The sequence below is a fragment of the Acanthochromis polyacanthus genome, chromosome 4 (assembly GCF_021347895.1).
Source record: "Acanthochromis polyacanthus isolate Apoly-LR-REF ecotype Palm Island chromosome 4, KAUST_Apoly_ChrSc, whole genome shotgun sequence".
NCBI classification, from domain to species: domain Eukaryota; kingdom Metazoa; phylum Chordata; class Actinopteri; family Pomacentridae; genus Acanthochromis; species Acanthochromis polyacanthus.
In genome coordinates this window covers 37,113,846-37,137,689 of record NC_067116.1, presented here as the reverse complement: position 1 = coordinate 37,137,689, position 23,844 = coordinate 37,113,846, and the positions used below count along the sequence as shown (strand labels likewise).

The 23,844-nt window shown below is 38.9% G+C and overlaps 2 protein-coding genes across 13 annotated transcripts in view; one reads left to right on the top strand and one right to left on the bottom strand.

The window, feature by feature from the left end:
- Positions 1-22,980, bottom strand: part of LOC110947120 (cytochrome P450 2J4-like) — a 74,655-nt gene extending 51,675 nt beyond the window's left edge. Inside the window, exons 1-9 of one of the 11 annotated variants that reach the window (XM_051947122.1) lie at positions 22,713-22,980; positions 20,792-20,954; positions 20,540-20,689; positions 18,957-19,117; positions 18,493-18,669; positions 18,265-18,403; positions 11,212-11,399; positions 10,517-10,658; positions 9,662-10,037 (exon numbers count right to left, since the gene is read on the bottom strand). In XM_051947122.1, the coding sequence (XP_051803082.1) occupies positions 9,871-10,037; positions 10,517-10,658; positions 11,212-11,399; positions 18,265-18,403; positions 18,493-18,669; positions 18,957-19,117; positions 20,540-20,689; positions 20,792-20,954; positions 22,713-22,913 (1,488 nt within the window). In that variant the 5' untranslated portion in view covers positions 22,914-22,980 and the 3' untranslated portion in view covers positions 9,662-9,870. Of the gene's footprint in view, positions 1-9,661; positions 10,038-10,516; positions 10,659-11,211; positions 11,400-14,759; positions 15,470-17,357; positions 17,500-17,933; positions 18,122-18,264; positions 18,404-18,492; positions 18,670-18,956; positions 19,118-20,539; positions 20,690-20,791; positions 20,955-22,712 lie in introns of those variants that run through there. The other 10 variants (XM_051947121.1, XM_051947110.1, XM_051947115.1 and 7 more) reach the window with 10 other exon arrangements.
- LOC110964951 (cytochrome P450 2J2-like) overlaps positions 91-23,844 on the top strand; it is a 228,538-nt gene continuing 204,784 nt past the window's right edge. Inside the window, exons 1-9 of one of the 2 annotated variants that reach the window (XM_022213819.2) lie at positions 111-365; positions 1,302-1,464; positions 3,375-3,524; positions 3,620-3,774; positions 3,863-4,039; positions 5,304-5,445; positions 5,544-5,731; positions 7,015-7,156; positions 7,283-7,564. In XM_022213819.2, coding sequence (XP_022069511.1) covers positions 189-365; positions 1,302-1,464; positions 3,375-3,524; positions 3,620-3,774; positions 3,863-4,039; positions 5,304-5,445; positions 5,544-5,731; positions 7,015-7,156; positions 7,283-7,458 — 1,470 coding nt within the window. In that variant the 5' untranslated portion in view covers positions 111-188 and the 3' untranslated portion in view covers positions 7,459-7,564. Of the gene's footprint in view, positions 366-1,301; positions 1,465-3,374; positions 3,525-3,619; positions 3,775-3,862; positions 4,040-5,303; positions 5,446-5,543; positions 5,732-7,014; positions 7,157-7,282; positions 7,565-23,844 lie in introns of those variants that run through there. The other variant, XM_051947143.1, reaches the window with a different exon arrangement.

The window sequence follows — 23,844 nt, the reverse complement described above, 5'->3', positions numbered from 1 at the left end:
AAGGTTCAAGATTCAGCTCGTTTTCAACTTCCCCAGTCAGAAGTTGCCAGTAGTGTTATATAACATCGTTTGAACTGTTTAAAAAAAATTGTCCTCTGAACTCTAGCTGGATATTAACAGACACACTACAATCCTTCCTGCAGAATCAAACTGTGGTTCGTCAGAGGGCTTTTTGAAAAAATTTCATCATGATTTTTCAGGCTTTTTCTGTGGATTTCACTGGTTGGGTCCTGTTTGGTTTTGCATTGTTGCTTTTGATTGATGTGATAACAAACTGGAGGCCTCACAACTTTCCACCTGGACCCTGGGCCGTGCCTTTTCTAGGAAATATCTTCACTGGAGCTGATCTCAAAACAATGGAGAAGGTGAAGTGAACACTTACAGTTTCACAACAAGTGCATGTAAACCAGGAGTTTCCCCAGAGCAGAGTGAGGAAACTGAATAAATTTTTAACTTCAATGAGACAATTTGCCTTGCAGACAACAGCCTTATGAACCCAACGCACAAGAAATGACAATAAATGAACAGTAAAAAAAAGACCACAACTCAAAGGTTTTTGTTCTCAACATTTTCAAAAATCAGCATCAATGTACAAATCACTTCAGTATTAGAGAACAGCATTCACGCAGTGTAATATGAGCAACACCAGCTAAGATCAACTGTCTATAGCAGTGGTTACAAAGAGGATTTAATTACTTAAAATTAACCCTTTTTGCAATGTGTTTGTCCCTGTTTTCAATTTCAAAGCATTTAATACTGCTGCATCCAATAAAATGCTGAAAGAGAACAAAAAAAGTGTAAAACTTTAACTTTCTAATTTGAAGATATAAAGATTTAAAGGTAAAGTATAAAAATAAATCAAAGTACAGTGAAGGCACTGAAATTTTTAACCAGAATTTCTAGGATGCATAAAAATGGCATATGATATGAAAATAGAAGAAAAAGATCAATCTTTAGTTCAGCTTTTAAAATGGCTACAGGTGGGACAGTAGGGAGCTGATTCAGCAGTGAGCAGCCCAGTGCCATTTCACCATGTTCGGTTTGAACTGTGGGTATTGCCAGCTGACTATTTGCTGCAGATCTCTCCTACCAGGCTTCTACTCAGTAAACATATCTGATACATTCTGTGCCCTCATCATTCAGAGACTTACAGAAAATTTGTGCCTTTTCTATATTTATTTCGATCTGACAATTGGAGTAACGTGTTCTCCCTTCTTGGTTTTGTCAGTATTGGGCGTTTAAAGTCTTTGTGACACATTACCACTATACCACTATTGAAAATAATTTATTTTTCAATGCAGCTGGCTCAAGAGTACGGCCCTGTGTTCAGCCTGAGGAAAGGCAGTGAGAGGATGGTGTTTATTTCAGGATATAAGATGGTCAAGGAGGCGCTTATCAATCAGCTGGACAGCTTTGTGGATCGACCAGTTGTCCCTCTCTTCAATGATATCTTCCATGTCCTTGGTAGGTATTTATATGAGTGCAAGAGGGCATGAGTATATGCTATGACTAATATTTTTAACTGTGTCGAGCTAATTTTGCAGGATAAAACAAAATCTATTCTTACTTTTGAACAATTTATTATAAAAATGCTGATATTATAAAATATGTAAAGTCAGAGGATAAAAAAATGCATGCATAAACATTCGTGCACATGGGTCATTCCTACTATTTGGTGCCATTTCGGCCTTGTTTAATCTATTAAAAAAATGTTAAAATTTCCAATTTTTTCGTCTTTTATCTGAAGGATTACTTAAACTATAAGAAAACTATATTGGTCCAGCTCAGGATATCAATAATCTAATATTTTTACCAAATTCTTTGCATGTGACAGACAGCAAATATCCACCCTGTTACGGGACATTCTCACATCTATTACACTATGTTTCCAAACCACTCTAGCTATAATAATTACATTTAGTAAGAGCTAAAATGTCCCTTAATTTACCCTTGAAATATCTATTTTGAGAAATATTAACAAAGAAGTATATGTACAAAAAATGTGCTCTATTGTAAGGCACAACACAATTTGAACACATTTCTTTTCAATTTTAAGATAATTTCAATGGAATCTAATCTACTGCAAGTAAACACAAAGACATGCTAAATATTTCAGACTTTTTATCTAATTCTCATCAAAAAATAAGGTAACAGGGTGGACAGACAAGTAACAGGGTGGACAAGACGTCACAGAATGGACCTAATATTTGTGAACAAAATTTTATTTAAAAAAGTAAATTTATTTAACCTTTACATGAACATTAAAATTATTTTAAAAAAATACTTCCAACAAGTAAATAAAATATTAACTAGTCATATGAAAAACATCAAAAATTTCATTAGCATCAGCTTTACATACGAATTCACTGAACAATATAATTCATTAACAATTAGAAATTCATTCAATAATTTAAAATAGGAAATTCATTCAATAACTAAAAATAAAATAATCAATTTATAACCAAAAATAATAATAGAAGACAACATATGCTGAAGAAAGATGTTTATCCACCTCTGTTATGTCCACCGTGTTACTGTGTGTCCACCCTGTTACTCTACAAAACGGTAACAGGGGGGACATTTAATGCTAAAGCTGTCCCTTACTGCTAATGTGATGAAAAACAAGATAGCACTTAGTGACAACCAAGGAAGATTTTTAACATATTTATTAACCATATTTTTGAAATTACCAAAAAATATAATTTTCTGCTATAAAACAGGGTAACAGGGTGGACATCTTATGCTTTACCACGTCAGTCAAGCATTCTAAAACACTTAAAAAAGTTTGTTTAAAGAGAGGTACTTACTTTGCTTCCATTAGTTTGATTTTCCCACCAAAAGTGTAAGCTACTTCCTGTATCAAGTGACTAGATGATATATTGGGGGGGGGGGGGGGGGGGGGGGGGTGTGTGCAGAGATCTTTGTATCAAAGTAACAGGGTGGACAGTTGACTCAGGGACACAACATATTTTTTAATATTTTAAGCAGTAAAAATGTATAAATAACAAAAAACAACATTTGGGGAGGTAGATTATAAACGAAGCTGTGCAACAATAGTGAAAAGTGTTGGGTTTATTTTATTACTATTACTTTTATATGTATTTCTGATTGAGCAAACATGATTTGGGACATGGAAATTTGGCCTACTTATCCAAAAATAAGGGTAATTGTTTAAAATTGAAATATTCCTGCATACATATTGTATATTATGGTAGAGAACTGTTAACCATATAAGCCAGGCTTTTGAAAATTAGTATTAGGACATTTTTACCAAAAATATGCAATACTCTGTCATGGGGACTCAAATGGCACCGAATAGTAGGAATGACCCACATCGATTTCTGCATTAAAAATTCAATCTAACATTCTAACAGGCATAGCTCTGAGCAATGGATACGTGTGGCGGCAGCAGAGGAAGTTTGCCAACGCTCACCTGCGATACTTCGGAGACGGCCAGAAGTCACTGGAGAAATACATTGAAGTGGAGAGTAACTTCCTCTGTGAGGCCTTCAAAGATGAGCAAGGCAAGCAGATTATAGGGATTCACATGCAAGTGCAGAGGAGTGATTTTTTCTCATATCATTTATAATGAATTGAACTGAATTCAACGCATTTACAGGAAGACCATTCAACCCCCACTACACCTTAACAAATGCAGTGAGTAACATCATCTCCTCTGTGGTCTTTGGACATCGCTTTGAATACAGTGATGAAAGCTTTCGCAGGTTTCTGGAATTGGACAATGACACCATTGCACTCGCTGGCCCAGCGCAGGTAATTCCCGTTTAAGCCATTATGCTCTGATTTCCAGAGACACATATCGTTGGTCTGCTACAGATCTAAGATTTTGTCCCATTAACAGCTGTATGATGCATTCCCTGGCTTGATGAAGTATCTGCCAGGACCTCACCAGACAGTCCATGCCAACTACAAGGTGATCATGAATTTCTTAAGAAAGGAAATAGAAAAACACCAAGAAGAGTGGAACCCCAATGACCCTCGTGATTATATCGATGTGTACCTGGCAGAGATGGAGAAGGTAACATGTTTGCACATTTTCAGTAAAGCTCAGGAATCCTGCTAAAGGGTATGTCTTTTCAGTTTGTCTTCATACAATAGGCAGCTGCCCAGAAGAACAAAAATAGTTGTTATATTCAAGCTGTCTATTACATGAACAGATCAGTTTATGATGCACTCCAGGTCGTAGTGTTGAAGGACAAAATACAAAGTCCGTCATCTGTGTGAAAATGAGGATCCATTTCTTTATGCGTATGGTAAGCATTTTTCCCCCAGATAGAAAGACATTCTGGCATGTCATAGTTTGTAAAACACAAGTGGAAAAAGAAAATCAAGGCTAGAGTGTAGGACTTTTACAAATAGGTAAATGTCTGTTACATTCAAGCCCCTTTCTGCCATGTGCATCAAATGTCGTGAATTCTTCACCAGTCAAAGTTTTTGGGGAGAGTGGTGAGAGAGTAGCTGTTGAGAAAAGCTCATATTATTTCTCAACTAGAGTTCACCAAAAAGCATCCTGGAGACACTGAAGTCAACTGGAAGAAGGTTCTTTGTTCTGAGGAGACCACAACTGAACCTTTTAGGCCATCAGGCTAGATGCTATTTTTGGTGGACACCAAATTCTGCATATCACCACAAACACATCAACCCCACCATGAAGCTTGGCAGAAGGCCTTGAGAAGCTCAATTCTGTAGAGTAAAATGAATGCAGCAAAGTATAGAGAAATCCTGGCTGATAGCCTGATGCAGTCTGCAAGAAAACTGCAACTTGGAAGATTTGTTTTTCAGCAAAACAGTGATATGAAGTATACAGCCCCAAAGCTGCACAGAAACAATATAAAGATAAAGTGAATGTTCTGAACCGGCTGAGTCAGAGCCTAGCCCTCAAATCAATTAAGAATTTGTGACTGGACTTGAACAGGGCAATTTACTCTCAATCCCTATATAACATGACAGAGCTTGAGTAATTTTCCAAAGAAGAACAGCAATGTGTTAACTCCTTGACAAGGACTTAAATGTAACATTAATTTACAGATTGATGGGTCATAGCATTACAACTACTTCCAGGTAAACTGGATAAAACTGATAACAGAATTTCATCGATCAGCTTGTTACAAAGCAATGCTCTCCTCAGTACTTTAGAAAAACCTTCTTTCATGTGAATGTCCCCATGACACATACCATCCACAAACATTATTGCATGCCAACCCCTACCAACTCATTAATGTGTAAAGTAGCTAATAACAACACAGCAAGTCTCAAAATAACAATAATTTCATTGAATTTAGAAAAAAGAGGATCCTCAAGCTGGCTTTAACAGTGACACGCTTCTGGTTTGTACGCTCGACCTGATAGAGGCTGGAACAGAAACAACTGCCAACACTTTACGCTGGGGCCTCATATACATGATGCACTACCCAGAGATACAGGGTTGGTATTGTATTAACCACATCAAGCAGTGCCGTATACCGGTGAAGACTGTAGATGAGGTGAACCTCAAATACCATCGAGTGCGTTTCCTTTTTCAGAAAAAGTCCAGGCAGAGATAGACAGAGTGATTGGACAGTCTCGTCAGCCCACACTGGCCGACAGACCCAACCTACCCTACACTGATGCCGTCATCCATGAGAGCCAAAGGTTGGGAAATATTATTCCCATGGGTATACCCAAAATGGCCAGTAAAGACACTACTCTGGGAGAATACGTCATTCCCAAGGTAAGGGACTGTTGACAAGACACCCACTGATAAATCTCAAGCTGTGTTTTCTGTCCAGACTTGCCCAGGGACAAATAAAGCTGTAAATGTGTTATGAATTCTATGAGGCTCAGATGCAGGAAGTAGAAGGAGATAGATAGGTGCAAATTAAACCGTTAATTCACAGAGAATGTGTTTACAATACAGAACCGGAATACCCTACCGGAAGCAAATGACCAGAACGAAGAAGAGAACAAGCACAATATCGCCTCCAGAGGAGGGAGTTCAAAACCGAGGGAACAACTAATGCAGGAGACGAACCCACTGCATGCATCACCTGGGCAGGGATGCAAAGCAAAAATACATAAGTAGGCCAGACACCTATTCAAGGAGTAACTATACATAGAATGAAAATCAGAATTGCTAAGAGCTATAACTCTACAAAACCGAGAGGAAGAGCGGAGCTCCTGCTGGCATACAGAAATAGATGCACCAACGGTGGCTTCACTAAATAACTAAGGCCAGCCAGAAACTACATCCATAATCAAAGTCAGGTTGAAAAAACAAATTTACATAAGCGGCTACATTTACACAAGAGAAACGAGCAGACAGCCTGAGAATTAATCTACCAAACTAATGCATAAACGATAGCAAAGCTTACACCTAATAAAGTACAAATACACGAAAAGGTGCAAACAGTCAAAAACAAAAGCTATTAGCTGAACCTGCTCGGACCCGGCACACAGCTGAGTTAGGAGAATGCTGTGAGGAAGGCTTGACGGAGGCTGATGTTTGAAGCTGGCTGAATGATACTGCAGTGACAGGTGAGCCTGTGGGAGAGGTAGGTGAGCTGAGGGACAATCTGGATGGGGGGAAACTTGAGGTCTGGAATGGAGAGTGGCGAATCCAAGCGAACGGGTTGGAACAGGTGGTCCAGAAGGGGAGGCGCACGAGCAGGCGGCAAGCCAACTAGGAGAAACAGAAAACAGAGTTTACAAAGGTTTCTGAAGCAGTTTGGCTGAACGGAGTGAGTTGTATACTGACAAGGTTCATTCAACAATCAAAGTGATGAGAGAGGTCCGGTTATATTGCTGTGTAGAAGGATGCTGATTGGAAGGGTCCACCTGCTTGTGCTCCTGCTGATTGTTGATAGGGAATCTGGAACACCTGCTGCTGCAGCCTCCAAACCAGGCACACCTAGAAAGGAAACACAGTGAGGGAGAAGGAGGCCCTATCCAGAGCCTGCTGACAAAATGTTGGAAATGATTTATGATATCGAATACATCTAGTGATTCCTTTTCCAGGGCACAGCTATTCATACAATCCTTGGGTCTGTGCTGATGGATAAGAATGAGTGGGTGACTCCTGATATCTTCAATCCTGAGCATTTCTTGGATTCAAAGGGCCAGTTCCTCCGAAGAGATGCCTTCTTACCATTTTCAGCAGGTCTTATTTACAGTTATTATAGTTGACATAAAAAAAGAAGCATTTACAAGTTTTTCTGCAAGATGCAATCAAAGTGCACCAGCTCTGATGTTAACAGGACAAATGTTTCTGATGTTTCCCTGTCAGGTAAACGTGTGTGTGTCGGGGAACGTCTGGCCAGAATGGAGCTGTTCCTTTTCTTCACGTCTCTCCTCCAGCGCTTCACCTTCTCTCCTGTTCCTGGAGAAATGCCCAGTCTGGAGGGCATCAATGGATTTACATATACTCCCAAAGAGTTCAGAGTGCTGGCTGTGCCTCGCTGATGTCATCCCAACCAAACATAAGCATCAGTGAGTGTCAGCTTCACGTGGAACATATTAAAAACCAATCATCTTCAGTAAATCAATAAAAGGATGATCACATATCTGACCTGCGACTACGAAATGCTTTGCTTAATACAAGCTATGAACATTTTACGTCTCACTGTTAATGAAAATAATAAACAAGATTGTCATCTCTGTTAAGATTCCCTGCCAACAACAAGCCCAGCTCAACATCTGTTGTTTTAAATTTGCTGTATAAATAATGATGACTTGATTTGTACACCCATGCTACAACCACAGAAGTGTTTTCAGATTATTCCCTGCATACATTACTTCCTCACCTCCTAAGCTTTTTTGGAGTTTGGTGATTTCACTGAAAAACACAACCGGTGTTTAAAACAACAGTGTACGAATACAGGAACTTAATATGTGTGCACTGACAGTATCTATCACTTGTTCTGCAACCTTGTATTTGATGGTTGTCAAATTCATTTAATGGCATAATCATTAACATGTACAATAATGTGTTTTATTTACATTAGAGCATGCACTGGCTCCACATTACTTCAGTTGTTTACTCTGAAATGTTTTTCAGGTGGATACAATGGCATTTTTTTAGATTTATATGACACTGTGATCATCTGACACACAAACAGTTGAACTTTAGCATTTGATTCATAATCATGGAGGTGATTAGGCTCAACTTTAACTACAGTAAAAGCACTGTGTGTGCGTTTTAGGTATCAGCTGTCCAGTTATTAAAGCTGTCATTGGTCGTACCTCTCTGTAAATCTCTAATCGAAAAATAAATAAAATTGATTTGTTCTTGGCTTTGGTTCGTTAAATATACAAAAAAAAAAAAAGCTTCAGATGCACCCCTACACCACTGCTTCCTTTCAAGCTTTTGGCCATCCATTTCTTTGCAAAATGCTGAGTTCATGTCCTTATCTGAAAGTCATTATCGGTCAAAGTGTCGCCCACTCATATTAGTCTCACTGTGCTCTGTAATCTCTTACTTCATAAAAAAAAAACAAAGACAAAGGTGACCTGCACGTTGCCAGATAAAGACTGAATGCCATAAAGCCAGAAAGTGTTGTCTGTATTTCAGACAGGATACTTAGTCAAATTTGACCATTTATTTCAGAATGACATACGTTTGTGTTTGGCAGTGATTCTACCCAAGTGATGCTCTGCAACAATCTGGACAAGTTTGACACAGACAGTCCATGAGATCACAAACCTCCACACATGTGCTCTCAAAGGGAGCAGATGAGCAGAGTCACCTTGAAATTAAATGCAGTTTGATGAAATTAGCTCATGTGTAGCAGCAAATGTGTTGCATTTCCTTTGACTTTAAGCAAGCAGCACAATCTTTTCATCTGAATGCATAGAATCAGCAGCATGCTGAATGCTCATAGATGAATGTCAAGACACTATTATAGTGACTTGATTCAAGGGAATATAGTACGTCAGATATCAGGCTATGTGTGGGGTCAAGAATGGTGCATTTCCTTTGAATACATGCAAGCATTCACCACCTTTAAATGTGGATGCAGAGGATCAGAAGCATGCTGAATGTACACAGATGAACACCTGGCAAGACACTAATATAGTGACTTTATACAAAGGAAATGTATCATGTGAGATTTGGGACTATGTGTGGCATCAAGCTGGATGCATATTCTGTCAATTTGTACAGATATGCACAACCTTCACCTCCTAATGGTGCCCTAGTTTTTGTGAATTTCTTTGGCTTATTATTTTCCATCTGTAACTTTAAGTTTGACAGGACCAGAAACTAGACAGCATGTATGATCATCAGATGAAAGACATCTCAAGTTTGAGGACTGCTTATTTTCATAATGACATTTCCTCAAATTAATATGTAATGGTTTAATTTATTTAAAAAAAACTGTATTATATGTGAAGTGCTAAAAGTTGGTGCAAAATCCATTTTCACCACAAAGCATTTGGAAAACCTTTCTAATTTTATTCATATTTTCTGTTGTACAAACTTCTGACTCCACAGAACCTGACTGAAGCACCCAGTTTATGCCCAAACTGAATTGCTGATAACAGCAGCTACCATACAAATTAAATCAAATTAATCAACAGCACTGGGGCTGACTGCACTGATTCACCTCCCACAACTTAGTCTAAAACTGCAGTATTAACTTGTCATCAGCATGAGAAATAAATGAAATTAATATTCACATGATATTATTGCATGTTTCAGTACAGTAGATTACTTCAATAATGCGTAAAGGTTCACTGAAAAGGTATAGTGATGGTATAAGTCATCATCCAAGTGATGGCTTACTCACAGCATACATAAAGGAAGATATTTAGCAGAAATTATTGATGCATTACAAGGCAAATGTAGTGGAACAATGATTTATTGTGTTTAGTGGTTTATCGTGGTGTGGCACAGAGGCGGTAAGGTTTGGGTATGCGAAAGCCTCCCATGTTATACTCCAGACTGCGCTTCTCTCCAGAGAATGAAAACCTCTGAAGGAGGGAGGTGAAAAAGAGGAATAACTCCATCCTGGCCAGCTGTTCTCCAATACACACCCGCTTACCTGAGAACACACAACAGTTGAATTGACACAATTGGTATATTTATAATTTGTTATTATAAACATAATGAAGTACTTGGAATTAAATTGCACATTTAAAAAAAGAAAAATAAGGTTTTGCACAAGTGAAATATTTTTATTTTGTACATTTTCTTTTTTTTAATATAATTTTTTAATTAACTTTTTCGAACAGAATAAAAAACAGCAGTCAGATACTCAATTACACACCTGATTTTCACAATTATAAAGTAAATCAGTAGCACATCTTAAAGAAAACAGAAACAGTAGAAAAAATATAGACATCCACAATGTATTTTTGTACATTTTCAGTACAGTTCACTCATCAACATACTAACATGTACGAATAGAGTTTAGACGGTAATGTAAGTTAATTGAACACAATGAAAAGAAAATGTGACATGTGGCCTGTTTCATAGCCTTGGCTAAATCACCACGTTCCAATAATATAACCACTGACTGACCTGCAGAAAAAGGGAGGAAGGCTTCTCTCTTCCTAAATTTACCGTCCTGGTCCAGAAAGTGCTGAGGGTTGAAGGAGTGTGGAGTTTCCCACATCGACTCATCATTGAGGACCGAGTGCAGGAACGGTATTATCGCTGTACCCTGAAAGCATAACAGAGGCTAAAGGGTGAGCAAATTTGCTTTGTAAAATTATTTTAGATATCATAATATGTAATTTAGATAAGCAAATCATTCATTCATGACCTTTGAAACAGTTAAGAAAATCATCACACCACTTTATAATACCAGTATATTTCTAAATAAGATTGGTGCAAACTCTGTGCATTTCTACTGTTTGAAAAAAAAAGTGATGTTTCTCTTTATTTAAGGGGACAAAAACTATAACTCCTGTGTGAATAATGAATGAAGCAATGAATGATCAGTTAATGTTTTGTACTATTCCTCACTTTAGAGACAAAACTCAATCACTTCATAGACAATTATGAACTTATCTGCACCTAATGATTCACTAATACAGTATCTCCAGTTGGTTCTTTAGAAATGTATAATTATCTAATATATAATCTGATATTTGAAGTTATAGAACTATTTGAAAGCAACGCATTGACATTCAGGTTGTTTCTGATTATTCCTCAATCGTTCTTTGGCAGTTTATGACATTTATGTGTTTAAGTGTTACCTGTGGATTGCGCACCTTTGGGATTGTGTACTTATCCAGTGTGGTGTCCCTGCTTGCAATTCGGCCCACATTGAACGGGACGACGTTGCCATATCTCTGTATTTCATGGATGACCGCATTAGTATAGGGTAAGTTTTCTCTGTCAGACATGGAGGGCTGTCTGGATGAACCAACCACAGCATCTATCTCAGCCTGGACTCTCTCTGCACAAAATGAAAGCAGGAAAAAGCTTGTATGCTGGAAAGGGCTGAGAAGCAGGAGTATGTAAAAAAAAAAAAAAATCTAGGAATCAACTAATGTAACTCTTTCAAAGGGCATTCCTTCCCAGCCCATAAAGGCAAATAAATGTATTAATCAAATCAAAAAGTTTGTTGTGCAGCAGGGTGTCTGCTGGCTCTATTCTGGCCAGTTAGTTTCTGTAAGGACCGGTAAGGTAAAGACCCAAAACTAGACATGAAAGACAGATGAAAACAACAAAAGAAATTTTAGTGAAAGTTAAGCAGGATGTGATAACCCTCATATCTGAGGTACTTTATGGAGCATAAGCATGGAAACACAAGGAGGACAAGAATGAAATGGCACGAGACCATGGAAAGGAAAGACTATTTATATACTGAGAACTAAGTGAAGAGGCAGGACACAGGTGACTCACAAGATACAGGTGAAACGAATGAGGGCAATCTAAAGAGCAGGGAAACAGACAAAGGGAGTATGAACACACAAGAGGAAGGGAGATTTCATAATGCAAACAGGAAATAAACAAACCAAAAACATGATGTATCAGGCTATTCATATGCATACCTTGTATGTCAGGATAGTTGATCATGTACAGAAACCCCCAGCGTAAAGTAGTGCCAGCAGTTTCAGTCCCAGCACCAAACAGGTCCAGAGCGGAGTAACACAAGATCAAAACCAGCATCCAGCATTTGTCCTCCTTCTATCATTAACACATGAAAAAAAAAAAGTAGGAATCAATTGGCATAGTATTTTGGAATGGCAAAAATGATACTCACTAATGATACTCACTCCTATACTCCCTATCTCACTCACTCACACCCAGGTGCAAGCCAGCCACTCTACCCACTGAGCTATACTCCCTATTCCTATGTCACTCACTAAGCTATACTCCCTGTGCCTATCTCACTCACTCCTATACTCATCTCACTCACTCCTATACTCCCTATGCCTATCTCACTCACAACTGGAATCGAACCCCGGCCTCCCGGGTGCCAGCCAGCCACTCTACCCACTGAGCTATCCTCCCTATGCCTGTCTCACTCACTCACTCCTATACTCCCTATGCATATCTCACTCACACCTGGAATTGAACCCCAACCTCCCGGGTGCCGGCCAACCCCTCTACCCATTGCGCTATACTCCCTATGGCTATCTCACTCACCCACTGAGCTATACTCCCTATCTCACTCACAACTTGAAACTAACCCTGGTCTCCTGGGTGCCAACCAGTCACTCTACCCACTGAGTAATATTCCCTATGTCTATCTCACTGACTCACTGCTATACTCCCTATGCCTATCTCACTCACTCACACCTGGAATCGAACCCCGGCCTCCCAGGTGCCAGCCAGCCACTCTACCCACTGAGCTATACTCCCTATGCCTATCTGACTCACTCACTGCTATACTTCCTATGCCTGTGATAACAAACACAAAATAAACACATTTCTATAAGGAAGGCATCTGCTACCAGAAGACCATAACATTGTTTGGACTGTTTTCGACTCTCAACTCTTCACCCAGATACTGGCAGACACACTGCAGTCCTGTTAGCAGAATCAAACTGAACTGTGTTTTTTCAGAGGGCTTTTTGAAATAAATTAAGCATGATTTCTCATTTTTATGTACTGCTGAGTAGCTCAGTCTATAATATCATAAATTAATGCAATGCACAATCCAACATTCAGGAGGCAGCAGGAAGAGAACAAGTTCCCCACTTGTTTTCCACTTCACTAGTCAGAAGTTGCCAGCAGTGTTATATAACATTGTTTGGACTGTTTTCGACTCTCAACTCTTCACCCAGATACTGGCAGACACACTACAGTCCTGTTAGCAGAATCAAACTGAACTATGTTTTTTCAGAGGGCTTTTTGAAATAAATTAAGTATGATTTCTCATTTTTATGTACTGCTGAGTAGCTCAGTCTCTAATATCATAAAATAATGCAATGCACAATCCAACATTCAGGAGGCAGCAGGAAGAGAACAAGTTCCCCACTTGTTTTCCACTTCACTAGTCAGAAGTTGCCAGCAGTGTTATATAACATTGTTTGGACTGTTTTCGACTCTCAACTCTTCACCCAGATACTGGCAGACTCACTACAGTTCTGGCAGCAGAATCAAACTAAATGGTGGTTTTACAGAGGGCTTTAAAAAAAGAAGGTTTTCAGGCTCTTTGTGATTCGGTGCACTTTACTAGCTGGCTGCTCTGGACTGTGATAATATATTCACTGGAGCTGATCTCAAAACAATGGAGGAAGTGACGGGACACTGACAGTTTTACAAGATGTGCATGCAGCTTCAGTGTTTCCCCAGAGAAGAGTGAGGAAACAGAGCAAATTTTTAAATCTTCTTTTTGTCATTATACAGTTTACAACAAGATTGAAGAACTTTAACAATACAACAGCACGAATATTTTAATTGTATCTGTGAGTTTTGACTGTTTTAACTTTTCACACATTTGCAGTGCAAACATGCCAAAGTGTCATCCTGCAGCGGCCTCCTACAAAGGCTATGCACGTACCATTTTCCTTCTGCTAAAAGAGTGAATTTACAAATTACAATTGGTTTTCCATTTCCAGAGAGATTCTATATTCATCACCTTTCCACCATCTGCTTCCAATGACAATCACAGTTAATTAGTTTATCTGTATTTGTTCATTCATTTATTCCCTGTCTGTTGTTTCGTCATTGTTGTTTATTGCCTGTTTGTAGTATTAGTTAATAAACGTTTGTGTGTAGGTTTGTGTGGGTTCTACCGTGTATTTCTTTGTTTGGGGTCAATGAAATCAGAGGTTATGACGTTTGACAATAAGATGGATCAATACAAGTAGATTTGATTAATTAATGATTATTGAACCTGAAATATTCTTGATAAAGGTCACTTAGGTGACCTAGGTTAAATACCTTAGTGGTGCCCTTGATAAACGAGTGCAATTTTAATCACAAAGTGTAGTTTCTACAATTATGTGGTGTGGCCACAGGCTACACGTTTTTGCTACATATAATTATACTTCCATGTATGAGACTTTTTCCTACATACAAATATTATTGCATGTATGTGAAGTGCTAAAATTCAGTGCAAAAATGTAATTTGACCACAATTCGTACAACCTTTGCTCATATTTTCTGTCTGACTAACTTTAGACTTCACTGAACCCAACTGAAGTATCCACATTATGTCCAAATGAAGTTTCTGACAACAGCAGGTGTCCTAAATTCTCAAATTAATCATCAGCACTGACAGTCTTTGCATTGTCTGAACTGCCACACCTTACACGGAGTCAGCACTATGAACTTTACCACACAGCAGTCTGCATAAGAAGCATGAGTTTATCTCAGTTTATTGATTCACAAACATATCAAATTTGTTGCGGAAATGATTGTTCCTGGTGATTATTGTTAAGAACGGGAAGAGTCACAGGATTTTTTTTTGCATGTTTGAATACAGTAGATTATTTCAATAATGTGTGATTGTTTATTGAAAAGGTATAAAGGCTTACGATACTTTCAAATGACATGTTACAGATGTATGATTATTTTATGACCCATTTCAGTATTTCCATCCCAACAAATTAATAGTTCTACAGTAGGAGTGATTGGACTCAAGACTGCCACGATATACATGGACTTTACAATTGTACGTGAATGTTTTTTCATAAGTGTAGTAGATTCCTTAAACAATATATAATGGTTTATTGGTAAATGGTCTGTATTTATATATTGAAAAGGTCTGCTGATTGAAATTATTGTCCAACGATATTTTACTCACACCACAGACAATTAAAAATATACAGCAGACATTCTTGATGCATTAAAAGACAAATGTAGTGGAACACGGTGATTTATTGTGAGTTGTGGTTTATCGTGGTGTGGCACAAAGGCGGTACGGGTTGGGTGAGCGAATGCCTCCAAAGGTGTACTCCAGACTGGGCTTCTCTCCAGCAGGTGCGGAGAATGAAAATCTCTGAAGGAGGGAGGTGAAAAAGAGGAATAACTCCATCCTGGCCAGCTGTTCCCCAATACACACCCGCTTACCTGAAAATACACAATTCAGAAGATGAGTTTCATTCACATCATTTGCATGTTTATATATTTTAATATATTAAACACAATACAGTTCTTGAAATGGCTTTGTGCATTCTAAAAAAAAGACAAGTGTTGTGTCGTTGGATTTTTTTGTCTAGTACATTTTTAGAACAGGTAACTCATTAACTTATTAACATATGTGAAGAGAATACAAAGGTAATGTAACTTAATGTAACACAGTGAAAGGGAAAAGTGAGATTTAACCATGCTCATCCGATTTATAAGCATGGCTTGAAGAACCACCAAGTGAGGATGAAATATCTGGTGTGACCAGATCCAGCACAACCCACAGGTGTCCAATCTGGTGTGATGTGGAATGGTCCATGTCCAAAGTCACCCCAAAATGCCCAGAACCTCCGAGTGCTGCAAGCTAATCCCTCAAACATCAGGTCTGAGGGGAGGCAGACAACAGCTAACGTTATGTCATTGAGGGAGCAGTTTGACAAACACATCAACCAAATTCTGGAGACAACGGCAACAGGAGAAGCTGACAGGAATCTTTAGGGTAACTTAACCAAAGAACGAATAAGCGGCGAGGATCCACAACATCAGGCTGGATGTTAAAGACTTGAAGGCCCAGTACAAGAAAGCAGGAGAGAATGAATGCACTTACTTGGCCCAGCTGATGTGCATGTTAACGAAAGAAGATTCAGGTGAAAGGGTCTGAAACTTTGCTGCCGTTATTGCCAACCCTGTCTAGTTCAATTGCTGGGACAGTTTTCCCTCCATCCTGAGAACGTTGGAGACACTGGTGCATGTCATGGTAGCAACCTAAATGGGTACGTCAGACCCTGAGAGGAGGGTCACCAACCACCTGAAGAGATGGCTGTGGCTGCCAAATAGTCTGACCAGCACTGCACTGTATGGACATCACAAGAAAGTGCAGCTACCTCTGAAATCCTTGGAGGAAGAATTCAAGGTAACAAAAGCCATAGAGGTGGAACAGTGGGGACTCAAGTGGTCCAAAGGTGACTAAATCAGGGAACCAAATGAGGACTGGCAGGGGATGGAGGACAGAAGAAGCTGTTCAGGCAGCAGAAGCGAGGCTGTACTAAAGAGGGTGGTGGGCATGGATCCCTTCCAACACCCTGAATGAAACCACCAGAGTGAAGGAAAGGGGTTGCCCAGTCGAGGAGTGAGAGCAGCAGTGAAGGAGACGAGAACCTGCCATTTGGTGGGAATGAAACAACAAGGAGTTTGGACAAGATGAGAAAATGTAGTTAAGCTGAGCTCCACCACATAGATTTCCAATCCAGGATGTGCATGATATGCTTCTAAGTCCATCATTTCTACACACTGGGCAAAACAAAGTTGCCAGCATTCACTTTCTTCCAAGTGAGCAACTTTGGAACACATCCTCAACTGATGTACAAAGGCACTTGGAGGAGTGGTACCATTCAAGGTGTAATCGATTCATGATGGCCATCATGAAGGCTATCAGCACAGGAACGGAGCGGGTAAAATGGTGCCAAGTATCCAACCATTACCTTTGTCAGAGCTGAGGATGACCTAAAAGCCACCAAAAGAATATCTAAGGGTATCCTGACCTCTTCAAGAGACTGGCAGATGTTGGTGGACCAGGAGAACAGCTGATGGTCCCTAAATACATCAACCCAAGTTGGGTCAACTGGTGACGAGTGTAAGACCGGAAACGCCAGGAGATTCCAGGAACATCATTGATGCTGTGTCCAGAGAACATCAGCAGATGTTTGCACACAGTCTATAACTAAAAATACACACTGAATACCTCAATGAGTGGTTACCCATAGAAACAACTCATGCCATGTAGTAGCTCATAGGGCCTTTGGGTAGAACACCACATTATAGGATTACTCACCTGCAGAAAAAGGAAGGAAAGTCTCTCTCTTCCTAAATTTACCATCCTGGTCCAGAAAGTGCTGAGGGTTGAAGGAGTGTGGAGTTTCCCACATCGACTCATCGTACAGGACCGAGTGCAGAGACGGTATTATCATGGTGCCCTGAGGAAATAATACTGTTAAAAGGCTTAATTACTTTGGAGGTATCTGCATTTCTAATGTTACAGAAAATTACAACAATGTTACTACTAATGTGAATCTGACGTGAAGCAAAATAACTGAAAACAGTTAGAAAACAGTAGGTAATAGTGTAATAATCAGAAAGAAATGCCAGTCTACAGAGTGACTATGTTTCACATGCCTTAAGGAGAAAACAAAAAGAGCAAGTTGGAGTAATTAATAACGGCTGAGTACATAATATTTTGCACTACTCAGGGTTTAAATCATCTTAGCTAACCTATATTTATCTATTATATAGATAAGGATAAGAAGTTACGACAGAAGTACAGGTCATTCCTGATTTGTTCTTTATTGATTCTGCAGTAATTTATTGTTTTTTCATGTTTAAGTGTTACGGATTGTTGCGGATTGTTTACCTTCGGGATTGTGTACTTATCCAGTGTGGTGTCCCTGATCGTCATGTGGCCTACATTGAGCGGGACGATGTTGCCATTTCTCTGTATTTCATGGATGACTGCATCAGTATAGGGCATGTTTTCTCTGTCTGTCATGGAGGGCTGTCTGGATGAACCAATCACAGCATCTATCTCAGCCTGGACTCTCTCTGCAGAACGTTAAAGCAGGAAAAAAATATCAGTCTATGGACTGAAAATACAGGACTGACCTGTGAGAGACGTCTGACAATGTGAAGTCATAGCAAGATGCTTATACAAATGTAGCCATGGCAAATATTACAGATATACTCACTCTGTATGTCAGGGTGAAGGATCATGTACAGCAGCCCCCAGCGTAACGTAGAGGCAGTAGTTTCAGTTCCAGCACCAAACAGATCAAGAGTGCAAGTACATAAATTTTTGAGATCAAAACCAGCTTCTTTGTCCTCCTTCTGCACAAGAGACACAAGAAGGAATTATATATTGTCATATAATTCATCTGTGACGCACAAACTCAAAAGAAAGACACAGAAACACTCACGTCTCCCATTTCTATGAGGAAGGAGTCGATGTAGTCTCTTGGTGATGAGGGATTGAGGGTTTCTCTGTGTTCTTTGATTTCGGTTTCTACAAAGGCAATTATCTCTTTTAACAAACTGAATAACTTCTGATGAGGTCCAGGCAGCCACTTCATCAGCCAGGGTACTGTGTTGTAAACCTGCAGAGCAATAGTTATCCAATTATCTATCCGACAAGAGAGATCTGTTTCGTTAATCATCTTTCAGTGGATAAAGGTCTGTTTGTCAGATACTCTAAGTACTTGTTACTGATAATATTGGTTACTTTCACTTACAGAGGATTTTGAATGCAGATTTTTACATGTAATAGGTTGTTTTACATTTGTGGAGGAATCCTTTTACAATATTGCTCTTAAAATGCACATTTTACTTCTTTGTTCTGAGTAAAACCTAATGTCAGTATGATTACTGGATACTGGAAGCTCACCTGGACAAACATGCTTCCCTGTAAGCGCGCTGACTCATAAAACCCTTGAAGAATAGCCTGGTACTGCTTGTCAGTGTACTCGAATCGATGCCCAAACACCAAACAGCAGATGATGTTGGACACAGCATTGTTGATCAGTTTTCGGGCATCAAAAGGCTTCCCTGCCAAAAAAGAATGAATAAATAAAAGAGGGAAAACACAGAAATCTATCCATCCATCCATTATCTATTTACCACTGATTGTGCTTTAGGGTTGTGGGGTGGTGGGGCTGGAGGCTATCCCAGCTGACTTGGGGGAAAGTCAGAGGACACCCTGGACAGGTCGCCAGTCCATCACAGGGCTACATATAGAAACAAACAAGTACACTCATGTTCACATCTAGGGACAACTTCAAATCATCAGTTAACCTCAACCTTTGAGCCAGAATGAACATCTCATGGAGAGACAAGATAACTAACACAGAAGTGTTGAAACGAGCTGGTCTACCATCAGTGGAGGACATGCTAAAACAAATGAACCTGAGATGGCCCGGACATGTTGAGAGGATGGAACACCAGCGTCTCCCTCTGCAGTTACTCTACTCACAGTTTTGCGAGGGCAAATGCAATCAGGGTAGACCAAGCCTCAGATTTAAAGACACTGTAAAAAGTAACTTGAAGAAGCTGGGTATAGAAAAGATTTCCTGGCAGCAGATGGCTAAGGACAGAGCTGCGTGGAGGAATCGGATCAGACCTAAATGAAACAGTCATTAGCTGCGTTTCCATTACCCTTAGATATGCACAAAATGTAAACAGCGCAATAAAAAACTGTAATGGAAACATCTGAATTTCGAAAAAGGACTAAAATATCGCTAAAAACTTTTTACGCTCTCATGAGGTGGTTTTTCAGACGTTTCGATATTGAAAAATATCGCAAAAGCACAATGGAAACACTTTTTCAGCAATTATACGTCACCGGACGTATAATTGCCACATGACCAGTTCTCTCGGAGTAAACATGGCGCGGTACGTGTGGACAAAAGAGGAGACCGAGACTTTTCTTGCCATTATTCTTGAGAAAAACATCACTGCCATGCTAGACAGCAAACAGCAGAGGAATGCAGAGTGTTATAAGGAGACAGAAGCGGAAATGAGGGTTTTGGTTTTGGGCGTCCATCTTCCTGCAGTGAAATCTCACAGGATGATATTTTACGAGAGTTACGATGCTTCTGCCCAGAACAACCTTCAATGGAAAGACGTTCAAAGCGCAAATATACTTTGTCGAAATTTTAGAAATATTGCTTTCATTTTGCGAAAAACTGTAATGGAAACCCAGCTACTGTCACCACGACAGACTGCTATGATGGTGAATGCAGAGAATGCAGATGTTCCTTTCAGTTATGACTGTTGCCATGTTTTGTTTCATAAGCTGATTCACAAATGTCTTGTTGCATGCTTCTGCATTGCAAAGTTGAAGATAAAAGGAAAATGACATGAAATAAAAAAGAAAGAAAGAAAGAAAGAAAGAAAGAAAGAAAGAAAGAAAGAAAATAAATGAATGTATCATCACACAAAACAAAAAATAAAAAAAGTAATTTATCGTACCTTGTTCATCTGCAACAGCTTCCGTGACATATCGACACTCCTGCTGGATGAACACCTCCAGAGTCTTCTTGCCTAGACCAAAGTTTCTGAGTGTATGAAGAGCAAATCTCCTCTGCTGCTTCCATATATTACCACTTGACAGTACAATACCTTTTGGGAAGAAAACATAGAATTAAACCAGAAGTAATTGAATTCACTGGTCTTTGTAAAAACATCAACTTGCAACTTTTGAAACAAAAGCAACAACAGCACCTGTATTCCCAAAAAATTCTTTGATCAGCGGGACAGAGGGACGATCTACATAGTCTTCTCCTTGTTGGACCAGGGCTTCTTTCACATGCTTGTAGCCATTGATGACCACCATCCTTCCACCGAAGAGACGAAGGCTGAAAATGTTCCCATATTTCTCTGCAAACTGAGCACAGACAGCAGATTGGTGTTGTGGTGAAACACTTTGGTGACTCGTGAGGTCAGACTCTACTTCAGTGCATTGATTTTACATATATGTGTTCTACATTTTATAATCATATAGCAATTTATGCTTCAACTAAGTAAATGTAATAAGTGTTTGGAATAAATAAATAGATCATATGATGTTAATGATGTTTCTGAAGCTTCAGACTTCCTCAGACAGTCGTGAACAAAAGCTTACATTCACTTGTACAGACCATGTAAATCATGGCAGTCCTGAATTTCCAATGACTTCTGAAACTCCCTTCAAAGGTTTTCAGGTGCAGCAGTCCACATCATCTAACACCTATAGCTCTTCCAGTGCAGCTACATAGTTAACAGTGTTTGTTTATCCTGCAGCTCTTCTGAGTTAATAGCATTGTTTTTAGTCTCTGTTTTTTCCACCACAGCTCTTCCATTTTGCAACAACATCATCTAACACTTTTTTCTCTCCCCTATGGCTCTTCTTTTCATCTCGTAACACTGTTTTTACTGCAGTTCTTCGCAAACTATCAAAGTTTGTACAACTCAAGAAAAAAAATCTAAAACTGTGTTCTCTTTTTACAGCTCTTCCAGATCAACAACATATAACACAGTTCTCTTACACCTCCTTATGTGTAATAATATCATGCGAACCACTGGTCTTTTCTGCCAATGATGTTTTTCAGCAGCAATAACAGAATTATCCTCATATCCTGTATATATGTAATTCATCATATCATATGTGTTCAAATCCACATGTGGACTCACCATATCATCACTGTACTTATCCATATGTTAAGTTTGCTATGTCATAATATACATATCTGTATGTAGATTCAGCATGCCTGGTATATTGTCTCTGTGAGACCTTTTTAATTACTATGTTTATACTTTAGCTAACCACCACGCCACTGTGCAGCCTTACAAGGCAAGGCACGGCAAAGCAAGGCAAATTTATTTATATAGCACATTTCAACAAAGAGGCGATTCAAAGTGCTTTACAAAGACATTAAGAACAGAGGATGACGATTATTAAAAGAAAAACAAAAGAAAACATTTATGAAATCATAAAAAACCAAGATGTTTGTCACAAATGGATAAGCAATATTGTTTCTTAATTTTTTAAAAATGGAACAGAGTATAAAAAGTTACTCAAAGAAAAACTCTTTGAAGATAACAATTAGAATAGAATAGAAAAGAATAGCTTTATTGTCATCCAACATGGGGGCATGACGAATATATAAGTAGCTGCCATTGGACAGTGCATTGAAACAAGCTATATTAACAACAATAAATGAAAAAGTCGAATTCACATATAAACAAAACTATATTAAGAATTCCAACATATGCAAAAGAGGCAAGATATATACAGACAATGAGGAGGTAATGAGATCAAATAAAAACCAATAAAACTGAATAAATATGGGCAGGAGATGGCACGTAAACAGCATTATTAAAAGTGACACTGTGCATTATTGTTTTGAGTTTAGAAGTCTGATGGACCATAGGTAAAAACTGTTTCTCAGCCTATTTATCCTGCATATTAAGGAACTGAGTCTCTGCACTGATGACAGCAGGCTGAACAGCTGCTGACCAGGGTGTGTGCTCTCTGCCCGGATCTTTTTTCCCTCTGCTAATGCAGCGGGAGGATGGAAGTTCTCCAGATCGGGCAGAGGGCAATTGAATGTATTCTTCCAATTGTTCTTATTCTTATTTTTAGTGTCTTTATAAGGACTCGTACCTCTGCGAACTGCAGGTGAAGTCTTGTAGGTTGGATGCGATGAAGATCACCAACAAAAGGCAGAGCCCACGGTCCAGGAGGGAAGTTTCTCGGCACTCTGTTCTTCAAAACATCAGCCAGCAGCAGAAAAACACACAAAAATACAACAGTACTTCTCCAGTCTAACCACCCCAAGCCAAGAGCACTGAAGATTGTCTCCATTTCTTCACAGGAACTGCAGCTATCCCGGCTGAATGCAAGTCAGCCAAGTAAAAGTACTTTATGGTGTTTCATAACAAAGACAACGCTGTCAAGACCTACAAAATAAGAGCATGTGTGTGTGTGCATGTGCTCTTCAGTGATGAATAATCGCTTTTACTTTCGTAAAAAAAAAAGATAGAAAAAAGAAGCAATCTTGTGTCGAAATACTTAAAAAAATATTATCATACTACAGATAGTACTACAGCGCACACATCCACACAGGTGCTCTTATTGTGAAGGTCTTATCTTGTTAGACATAAGAATTCACTGTGTGCGCGTTTTAGATATCAACTGTCCAATTAATAAAGATGACACTAGTCGTACCACTGCAGTTAACCTCTCGTCAAAAAAAAAAAAAAAAAAAAAAAAAAATCAAGGATACTGATTTTGTCGAAGCTTCAGTTCATAGAAGATAATATGTTATTTGTTTTAACTTCATTTTAATTATTAAACTAAATATTTTTGGTGGGTAAAGTAGTTGACAGAATCTACAAATAAAACAAAACCTCCAGAATATATTTAGATCAGCCTACACATCCTTCAAACAGAAAATATTATACATGGACAACAATCGTCCTTCTGCTGTCCTTAATTAAACTCCTCAAAATGTAATCCCTGTGTATCAGTTACATATTTTTTATATTTTTTTTCTGTGAAAATGTTCTCTCCTTGCCTCTAAAGGCCTTACATGCATCCCTACTCCAATACTTCCTTTTAAGCTTTTGTCCATGGAGTCACTATCAATAAAAGTTATTTTTGTCATACTAGCATGACAGTGGTACCAATCTTATCATCTCATTCTCAGCAAGAGAACAAATACACAAATTGCCCAAAGCCTTTTATTGTACCTAATGACCAGTGTAGCCTTTCTGTGTCAAAACCTAACCGACGT